At 43.5% G+C, this 10982-nt stretch overlaps 1 protein-coding gene across 1 annotated transcript; it reads left to right on the forward strand.

Annotated features, from left to right (window-relative positions):
- The first annotated feature begins 331 nt into the window (after positions 1-331).
- LOC138779814 (zinc transporter ZIP1-like) lies at positions 332-10531 on the forward strand. Its single transcript, XM_069956635.1, has 3 exons — positions 332-788; positions 5228-5358; positions 9181-10531. The coding sequence occupies exons 1-3, from the start codon at positions 680-682 to the stop codon at positions 9859-9861; spliced, it is 921 nt and encodes a 306-aa protein (XP_069812736.1). The 5' UTR covers positions 332-679; the 3' UTR covers positions 9862-10531.
- Positions 10532-10982: the final 451 nt, after the last annotated feature.

The following is a 10982-nucleotide window of genomic DNA, read 5'->3' on the forward strand; positions in this document are numbered from 1 at the left end:
TCTATACCTCTGTGTAATAACAGGTCCTGTACCTCTCTCTACCCCTGTGTAATAGGACCTGTACCTCTCTATACCTGTGTAATAACAGGTCCTGTACCTCTCTATACCCCTGTGTAATAACACAGGTCCTGTCCTGCTGGCTCTGCATAACTCTCTGCACATCTGTAAATGATGAGAGAGTAGTAGGACACCATACACAGCACTGGTAGCTGCCAGGTCTCCTCATTGCCCGCACCCTGACATAATAGAGGGATTAGAGCCCTGGCAGACCACGTGATTCCCCTGCACGGCTCTCTCTCCCCGCTCTATAACGTCTCCTCCCCGCCAGGCTCCACCTCCAGCGACCAAGCCCCACCCACTTAGGCTTTCCATGCCACCTGGCTCCGCCCACATGCTACACCACATACTCAGGCCAAGGCCGAGGGGCGGGTCCGGGTAGTTGCCGGTCAGTCACATGGGAATGTCTAGTAAATCCCTTACGGAGGAGAGTGATATCGGGACTCGGTTATCTCCGGCATGTGTCACAGCCGCCCGGGGACGTGTATACTCCTAGCCTATATCCCGTCACATTGCCGCCATACATACATATATACACACCGGAGCTGCTGAGTGGGAAGCGCAGCCACGTTCCTCCCCGCCGGTTCGGGAGCTCCCTTGGTCTGGATAAATAGGCGGCAGCATGGAGTATTTACTACAAGTGAAGCTGGGCTGTCTGTTTGGGCTGCTGCTGCTCACCCTATTTTTTGGATTGGTACCGTCCAGGATGAAGTGTTTCCAAACTGGGAGAGGTGAGTCACTTGGCCTCAGTAGGGGTGTCTGCTAGTGTGTGTCCCTAGATGGTACTGCACGGTGTGATCATTGCATAGTCTTATCTGCTGGTCTGTACATTAGTATACTCATATGTTCTTGGTTTATACATAGAAACTAATCCTTCAGGTACGGGCATATATGTACACGTGATTGAAGACTCTCTGCCTCACGTGACAGGCCCAGGACAGCGCATCATGTGACCAGTGTGACTGCCTGCAGGGCTCAGGCCACAGAGATTCTGTTCCCTTTTTGGTTGCAGAACTGGTTATTTAGAGACTTCTCTCTGCAGGATCAGGCTGGTCATTATTACTGTAGCAGAGGGAATCAATGTCATGGAAGTGAAGTGTGTGTCAGCCCAGCCCTGTAAATGTGGGATCTGCGCACACAGGGTGTCATTTGGGCTTCTTCTCCTGATCTGGGAAATCTGCGTTTCTAGTTCCAGGAGTCCTAGAGATTTGTCATGCACTATCATCTGGGAGGGGGCCATGATTTGGGACCTGCAGGCCCTTTAACATGGGATATTAATTGTGTGAATAGACTTATTAGTGACGCTCATTCCCAGTAATCGTCCTGTGTAACGGCCGGCAATCGGCCACTGAGCCACAAACAGCTGGTCAGCTGATCTGATGCTTTGTGCAGAGAGTTGGTTATAAGCTGCGCACCACCTTCTGGAAATCTGATGTGTCGCCGACAATGATGAACTTAAAGTGTACCGCACACATGATGCAGTGATCGTTCACATGTCCTGGGCAGTGTTTCATTGATCCACGTGAGGGCCTTGTTGATCAGCAGGTTATTGTGCAGCCGTCCGTGCATATAAAATGACCTTTGGCTGGCCGTATGCATCTAATACCTCTCATCCCAGGGTTTGACTTTAGTCTCTAAGGGCCCTATTAGGGTGCGTGCACACTACGGAATGATGACGGAAAACCCGTTGTGCATTCTGCAGCTCACACCGGCTGGCAGACTGATGCAGGCGCGCGTCTCTGCCTGTGTCATAGACTCCATTCTATGCACGTGTGGGCTCTGCCCTCTGTCCAAAGAATGAACATATTCATTCTTTGGACGGACGACGGAATCCACCGGCGGGTGTGAGCTGCAGAATGCGTGATGGGTTTCCCGTCGTCATTCCGTAGTGTGCACGCACCCTTCCACAGAGCGATAATTGGCTGGATCAGGTCAATTATTATCGATCCATATAATAGAGGCAATGATCATCGGCTGATTGTGTCTTTAGGTCTGGACCTAAAATCTTTTGCCTCCAACCGTGCATGGCTACGTGTAATAGCAATGCTTGGCTATCATGATAGCTAATGATTGAATACACGGTTATACTTCTCCTGCCCTCTGCTCGCTTCCCGGCGGCTGCAGCTTCAAATCAGTCTCTGAGCTGACAGGCCACTTAGCCAATCACTGGCCGCAGCAGTCCCAGCCAGTGATTGGCTGAACCGCCAGTAAGCTCAGACAGGCCGCTCTGAAGCTGCAGCCGCCGGGAAGCAAGCAGGGGGCACGACCAGGAGTGTGGAGAGATAATGTATTAAAAATTTAGGGCTAGGACTGCTCAGCCATCACTAATTAAGCAAGTGCAGCCATTGCTAAACGATTATCGAGTGGTGTAATAGGCTCAGTAAATGAGCGCTGATCTAGCCGATCAGCCCATCTAATAGGATCCTAAAGTTCCCCCACTATATACAGTGGTACCTTGGTTTAAGAGTAACTTGGTTTAAGAGTGTTTTGGTTTAAGAGCTCACAGTTTTTAAAAATTATGACTTGGTTTAAGAGCATTGCTTTGGTTTAAGAGCTCCCTGTACTGGGTGGGAGCACGAGTGGAGGAGGGGCATAGTCTGCATAGTGAGGTCTACAGCACTGTACTCTGACCCAGGAAGTCTCCCTCACCTTCCACATCATAGCAGATTCACTTCAGGCTGGGGCTTACATCAGGGGACAGGACTGTGGAGGTAATCTCTCCATAGCTGTAACCCCTCTCTCCCCGGACAGAGAGTGCTGCATGTATGTGCCCACATCTGTCCTGCTCATTCCTTCATACTTCCTGCAGTCTCTGTCCGCCCTTGTGCTTCCCATCCTCTCCATTGCTGTACAGTAACTTATAATATCACTTATTCTGCTGTTTCTGAATGTTTGTTTCATCTGTTTTACATGCTATTCAGAATAATAAATTATTTTGGGGTGTGGAACCAATTGTCTGCATTACTATGATTTCTTATGGTAAAATTTGCTTTGGTATAAGAGTGAATTTGGATTACAAGCACGGTCCCGGAACGAATTATGCTTGTAATCCAAGGCACCACTGTATATATATTTTTTTTCCCCACTTGGAACTAGGCAGGGGTTGCTGTAGAGGTGTGGCATTGGGTCCCATTGCTCTCAGTACAAGTCTCAGAGTTTGGACCCTGATTGATACTACTAGCCAAAGTGAGATCACAAGTTACTGATCAAAATCAATCTCTGATCAGAAGATATAGCTGGGGAAATATTACAGCAGCCCGATCCACTCCTCAGCCGGCCGCTCGTTCTGTCAATATTATCTCATAGACTTTATTTGACGTAATGAGCAGCTGGCCGGGGGAGTAGATGGTGCTGCCGCGATCTCTCCGTGGCTATGTCTTCTGATTAGAGCGGGTCTTGGCAGTGAGACCCACTGCGATCAATATCTTTTGACATGCCTGATGACATGTCAAAATTATTCAGGTGACATACTCTTTAAAGGGGTTATCCAGTGCTACAAAAACATGGCCACTTTTCCCCCTCTCTTGTCTCCAGATTGGGTGGGGTTTGGAACTCTGTTCCGTTGAAGTAAATGGAGCTTAATTGCAAACCGCACCTGAACTGGAGACAAGAGTGGGGCAAAAGTGGCCATGTTTTTGTAGCACTGGATACCTTCTAATCTGTCTGGTCTGAATGCTGGGCTCCTAATAAACCTCAGAATAATGGTGTCTCAGTATTACCAAACTCCTTTGGCCTATGTGGAGTCTTTTAAGCCATGCAGTGCTCCATGGGGAAAAGTATGCAAAGAAGCTTCTATAAACATGGTAGGAAACCCGACCCTACACGGCCTCAGACCACCAGTGATTCTACCTGTGTGCGTCCTGTAGCCTGAAAAAGTCTAGTTTGTTATTTCACAATAAAGTTTGTGACGCTGTACGTAGAAGACATGTTTGCATAGTTTATCTCTGGTTACTTATTAATCTGTGGATTTTGTCTGAATTTTGTTGTGATGGATAGAGCTCATATAGGTTTGGTCAGCACCAACATCATTTTTAAAAGTGCTTAAAGATTAGAAGTTATTATCCCCAATAGATTAGTAGAGGCCTGACCCCTGGGACCCCCACTGATGATAACGGAGGTCTCTTGCCCCCCACCGCACACATGCTTGACTGTCATTCTATTCAAAGGATAACCTTTTATCTTGAGATAATCCCTTTAAATAGGTGCAGGGTTTCCTTTTAAAAGTTAAATAAGCAGTGTCCTGGAGCACATAACTTTACCATTTCCTCCCCCACCAAGTCTGCTGTTTCCTAATGAAGTAATAGAGCAGTCAGATTGCAATACACTTTAAAGCAACTATGTACCCACAATCTGCCCCCCCCCAAACTGCTTGTACCTTCGGATAAATGCTTTTAATCCAAGATATGTCCTGCAGTCCGTTCGACAGGTGATGCAGTTATTGTCCTAAAAAACAACTTTTAAACTTGCAGCCCGTGCCAAACGGGACTACCTGTGCCCTAACTTTGCACCACCCCTCCGTCCCTCCTCCACACCCTCCTCTTCATTAGGAATGCTCCAGGCAGATTGCCTCCTATTTGTCAGCTTTGTGAATACTGAACATGGGCTGGATCGTTAAGCACCTGTGCAATGTTCAGCATGTTGAAAATGTTCCAGTGGCATTCCTAATGATGAAGAGGGTGGGAAAGAGGGGCGGAGGGGTGGTGCAAAGTTAGGGCACAGATACTCCCGTTTGGCACGGGCTGCAAGTTTAAAAGTTGTTTTTTAGGACAATAACCGCATCACCTGCCGAACGGACCCCAGGATAGATCTTGGATTAAAAGCAGCTATCCGAAGGTACAAGTGGTTTGGGGGGGGTGGGGGGTGAGATTGTGGGTACAGAGTCGCTTTAATTTAGCATTGCGGTGTATTCAGGTTTCCAGGTCAGTGGGTACCGAGCCTTCTGTTAGAATGGAGCATGCTGCAGCTTCACTCATTCTGTATGGGAGCCATGAATACAACGGAGTACAGCATTTGGATGTTTCCATGACTCCTATAGAGAATGAATGGAGAAGTTGCACACAAGCACGGCTCACTACTCCATTCTACACTGCTGAGCTTACTAATTGATTAGCTTTGTTTCTCCTGTAAATTTTCTCATCTCTCATTTCTGTAACGTCTGTTTGTTTTTCAGAAACACAGCAGATGTGGATAAGTTTCATCAGCTGCATAGCAGGAGGAGTGTTCCTGGCCGCCTGTCTGCTGGATATTGTTCCTGACTTTCTAAAAGACATGAAGGAGGCGATGCAGGAACAGCAAATAACAGTATGTGGACTATTGTGGGAGGAGGTGTGATGGTGTATGGCAGTATACAGATTGCACAAGGTCCCAGGATTTCATTTTATGGTCTTACAGACTTCTTTTACTCTTACTCATGTATTAAAAAAGAAAAAATAGATAGCTATAGAGATAGATCTCAGAAATTTTCTAAAATAAATGTAAAAAAGGAAAAACACGCACAAACACTGAGGGTACATGCACACTTCGGAATTCCCGCAGAAACTTCGAGACTCACTGGTTATCATGTAAATTCTTTGGATCTATGGAATAAGTGGAACCTCAAACGGAGGCCGTCTGGCGGAAATTCCACAGTGTGCACATACCCTAACTATATCGACCAAAGTTTCGGCCTCACCTCTTAAAGGGGTTGTCCAGCGAAAATCTTTTTCTTTTAAATCAACTGATATCAGAAAGTTATATAGATTTGTAATTTACTTCTATTAAAAAAATCTCAAGTCTTCCCATACTTATTATCTGCTGTATGTCCTGCAGGAAATTTTGTTTTATTTTCAGTCTGACACAGTGCTCTCTGCTGGCATCTCTGGCCGAGACAGGAACTTTGTCTCGGTTTTATATGAATCCCCATAAAGAACCTCTCCTGCTCTGGACAGTTCCTATCTCGGCCAGAGATGTCAGCAGAGAGCACTGTGTCAGGCTGAAAATAAAACATTTCCAGCAGGACATACAGCAGCTAATAAGTATGGGAAGACTTCAGATTTTTAAATAGAAGTAAATTACAAATCTATATAACTTTCTGACACTAGTTGATTTGAAAGAAAAAGATTTTCGCTAGACAACCCCTTTAATCATTGAATTCAAATTGTTCATTCAGGCCTAGTGCTACAGGTGTATAAAATCCAGCAGTCTGTCTTTACAACATTAGTTAATGAAATTTCTTTACCTCCTTCCACCATTAGGCTCCGTTCACACAGAGTAAAACTGCAAAATCTCACCAGCCTCCGTGTCATACTGACAGTCTATGGGATGCTCGCGCGCCTCCTCTCTTCGCGTGGAAAAATAGACATTCTTCCACGCGGAGAGAGGAGGTGCATGAGCCTCCCATAGACTCAGTATGATGGATGAGTGGGTTTGGTGAATTCCCAAACAATGTTAGGGTGGGTTCACACTACATTTTTGCGATCTGTTATTTTCATCCTTTTTTTTGAAAAAAAAAACAGATGCATTTGTGTGCATCCGTTTTTCTATTAACTTCCATTATAAAAAAAAAAAAAAGGATCAAAATGGATCCCTTTTTTTTTTTTTTTTCTTTAATGGACACAAAAATGAGGTAGATTACGTTTACGTGTACGTTACAAAAGAACTGATCTGTTTTGATCCTTTTTTTTTTTTTTTATAATGGAAGTCAATGGAAAAACGGATGCACACAAATGCATCCGATTTATTTATTTTTTTTTCCGTTTTTTGTTTTTACAAAAAAACTGATGAAAAATGATGATTTTCTAACTTTTTATATACATGCACAGTACATGTATGCACACTTTGCACATTCCTCATAGGCATTGATGTGTAGACAATTGGTTCCACCCCCCAAAATAATTATTTATTATTCTAAATAACAACACAGATGTAAAACAGATGACACAAACATTCAGAAAAAGCAGAATATGTGATATTATAAGTTACTGTACAGTAATGGAAAGGATGGGAAACACAAGGACGGACAGAGAGTGCAGGGAGCATGAAGGAATGAGCAGGGCAGATATGGGTACATACATGTAACACTCTTTGACCGGGAGCAGAGGGATTACAGCTATGAAGAGATTACCTCCACAGTCCTGTCCCCTGATGTAAGCCCCAGCCTGGAGTGGATCTGCTATAATTACAGATGAGCGAACCGGTTCGGCCGGTATGGGATCCGGGTCGGATTTTCCAAAAAGCCCGAGTCCGATCGGATGCGGATTTTTAGAAGTCCGCTCCAAAATTTTTCCTTTTTCTTGCTTTCTAAAATGGCAGCCGCCATTTTAGAAAGCAGGAAGTGTTCTGGGCGGGAAAAGCGCTTTCGTATGATGCCCGGAACACATCCAATCAGCAGGGATGTTGCACTAGCCCACCCCCTGTGTGACGTCGGTATAGCTTTAAGAGGAGCGGTCACATGACCGCTTGAGGCAGTCTGCAAAAAGAGAAGAAGGAGACTGTTAGCAGTGCACAGAGCTCGTCAGTGACAAAACGCTGCTGCTGCACTGAGAAGATATTCTACAAAAGCAAAGACAAAAAGATTATAAGGAAAGCGGAGAGCAGAAACATATAGTCATTGAGAGAGAAAAATAGAGAGGGCGAAAGGTAGATAGATTAGGCATAGGAGAGCAAAGGGTGCACAGAACAAAAACGTGCTATACAGATATCCAAGTACTATACTGGCATCCTTGCGAGAGTGTATATGACATAGGTGTTTTCCTGAGGCACAAATATATACCTTGTGCATGTCTGTAGAATAAAACTCTGAAAAAAAAGTGCTATACAGATATACAAGTGCTATAGAGGCACCATTGTGAGAGTGTATATGACATAGGTGTTTTCCTCAAGCACAAATATATACCTCGTGCATGCGCCTCCGGCATAGACCCTGTAATGGTGAATATTGAGTGTAAAAAAAAAAAAAAAAAAAAAAAAAATTGACTTTGAGATATTGAAAAGATAATGATACTGACATGTAGAGCCCTAAATTAAACCAAATACACTACCCCCGTAATATAGAGATGCTTTAAACTATGAAATCTGAAATTCAGTCGAACTGAGCTTGCTCATCTGTAGCTATGATATGGAAGGTGAGTGAGACTTCCTGGGTCAGAGTACAGAGCTGTAGAGGCCGCTATGCAGATCATGCCCCTCCTCCACTCACCCTCCCACCCAGTACAGGGAGCTCTTAAACCAAAGCAATGCTCTTAAACCAAGTTACAATTTTAAAAAACTGTGAGCTCTTAAAACAAAACGCTCTTAAACCAAGTTACTCCTAAACCAAGGTACCACTGTACTGGCATATTGCAAGGTTAGTGTATCTGTGATGGATAAATACCAACGGTCTCGGGGATCCCTAGCAGTATGCCATAACACTCCAAGAGGGGTACGCCCTTAATGAAATTGCTGTTTAAAGGGTTTGTCCAGGCTTAGGTGCTGTTTCTGAAAAAAGTAGCCATGTTTACCTATCTTGTCCTCCGTTTGGGTGTTGGTTTATCAGCTCAGTGCCGTTGAAATAAATGGAGCTGAATTGTAATACCACACACAACCTGAGGACAGGGGTGGTGCTGTTTTTTCAAGTAGCTGTGCTTTTTAAAATCCTGGATGGCCCATTTAATCCCATGTCCATCTTGTCCATCTGCCAGTATTTGCTTCAAATGTAAGTAATGTTTGTAAGGAGTGATGCAAAGCTACAGTAGTAAGAAGCGAAGCGATTTGTTACGGTTGGCTGTCTGCTTTCAGGCTGTTCCTTTTGAACTCTGCTCCGGGTGCGTGGAAAAGCTGGATGCAGTGCTGTGAAATTTATCCCAGAACTGAATCAATTTTTTTCTGGCACCCCTAGCAGAGTTAAAAAGCAGCAGCTGGGAAGCTGGCGGCCAAGTGTAACAAAGCGCTTCGCTTTGTTACTACTGTAGCTTTGCTCATCTCTATTTGTAAGGATTGTGGTGTTTAATGAAGGTTTAAAAAAAAAAAAAAAATATATATATATATATATATATATATATATATATATATATATATATATATATATATATAATATAATATAATATAATATAATATAATGAGAACATGCTGCTTTACTTGTCTTACATGTCTTATTTCTATCTTTAGACTGATTTCCCGCTGCCAGAATTCATCCTTGGTGTTGGCGTTCTCCTGGTCCTGATTGTAGAGCGCATTGTCCTGGAGTGCAGTGTTGGGATAAGTGAAGAGAACACCCCGCTATTATCAGGAACTTCAAACTCTCCCACACCTCAGGACCATTTCCACGGCCACTCGCACAATAACCACCATCATGATGTAGAACAAGCAAGGCATCATTTCCACATAGACTTCAATGCTCACTCCTCCTTCCGTTCCTTCATACTTATCCTTTCCCTTTCTCTGCACTCCATCTTTGAAGGGATCGCCATTGGGCTACAGAGTGCACAGACGGAGGTCCTACAGATAGCCGTTGCTATTCTCATCCATAAAAGTATCATTGCTGTGAGCCTATCGCTGCTCTTGATGCAGAGCAATGTGAAGACCAAGTGGTTTGTGCTTTCCATTGTCATGTTTGCCCTCATGTCTCCTATTGGCATTGGTATAGGGATTGGGGTAATGCAGACAGAGGCCAATGGAAGCAGTCTTGTTCAGGCTGTTCTTGAAGGTTTAGCTGCCGGGACTTTTGTCTATATAACATTCCTAGAAATTCTACCCCATGAACTAAACTCCAACAAATGGCGCCTACCCAAAGTGCTTTTCATTTTGTTGGGATTCTCTGGTATGGCAGGACTGAGGTTTTTGGGCTGAGAACAATCCCTTACAATGTTTTTGAGGGTTCTTTTTGCCACCCTTTGCACCTACCTCTGTTTACCTAAAAGACTTGAGGGAAGTGAACAATTTTTATTTTTTTTATGCACTGAAAATTGTGTAGATGTTTTCTTTATTATGGACTTTAGCAAAAAAAAATTTTTGCTTAACATTTCCCTAATATTTAAATCGCTCCACAGGAGAATCATAAAGCCTGCAGGATCTTCAATAAACTAATTGTGGACACTTATATACTTTGCTAGTATTAACAATTCATTTTTACTTACTGAAAGCATTTTTTAAAAATCTGCCAACCATTCTGTTTTAGCCAATCGGAGAAAAACAATTGTTTGTCATTTATTTTATGGTTTCTGGGAAATAACATTGATGGCCTAGCCCTAGGATAGACAGTCAACATCTGATTTGTGGAGGCTCAACCCCTGGGACCTAATAGGCAGGGGAAAAGAGGCCAAGGCATTGCTCTGTTGTTTATAAAGCAAATGTGTATCCAACCATATATTAATGTTCTATGGTTATTAAATCCAAACCTCTTCCTAGACCAGCAATGTCTTTCCTGGAACAGACCTTTAATAAGCTCAGTGCCTTTACTTGCACTTTATAAGAAGACCGTTGCTGAAAACAAATAATAAACTATTGCTATATTCTCTTCCTATTGTTTATAACCTGTGTTTTATGCTTCTTATTTTTTTTTTTATATAATGCCATGTACTATATATGTTTTTGGCCTTTAAAGGAAAAGTCCGTCGAAAATCTTTATGTATTGTATTGCCCCTCAGAAAGTTATACAAATCACTAATATACACTTATTACGGGAAGTGCTTATAAAGTGCTTTTTCCCTGCACTTACTACTGCATCGAAGCTTCACTTCCTGGATAAAATGGTGATGTCACGACCCGACTCCCAGAGCTGTGCGGGCTGTGGCTGCTGGAGAGGATGATGGCAGGGGGACACTGAGGGCCACAGGACACTGGAGGGACACTTTATAAGCATTTTCCATAATAAGTGTATATTGGTGATTTGAATAACTTTTGGGGGGCAATACAATACTTTAATAAAAATTTTCGATGGACTTCTCCTTTAATTAAGGTGGAAATTTGAT

The sequence above is a fragment of the Dendropsophus ebraccatus genome, chromosome 1 (genome assembly GCF_027789765.1).
Source record: "Dendropsophus ebraccatus isolate aDenEbr1 chromosome 1, aDenEbr1.pat, whole genome shotgun sequence".
Lineage (NCBI taxonomy): Eukaryota > Metazoa > Chordata > Amphibia > Anura > Hylidae > Dendropsophus > Dendropsophus ebraccatus.

What these genes read in the sequence shown, in the direction of transcription:
- LOC138779814 (XM_069956635.1), top strand. Translation starts at nt 680, where the DNA reads ATGGAGTATTTACTACAAGTGAAGCTGGGCTGTCTGTTTGGGCTGCTG. An exon ending in GTGTTTCCAAACTGGGAGAG is followed by an intron (nt 789 to 5,227) that starts GTGAGTCACTTG and finishes TTTGTTTTTCAG; the next exon opens with AAACACAGCAGATGTGGATA. An exon ending in TGCAGGAACAGCAAATAACA is followed by an intron (nt 5,359 to 9,180) that starts GTATGTGGACTA and finishes TTCTATCTTTAG; the next exon opens with ACTGATTTCCCGCTGCCAGA.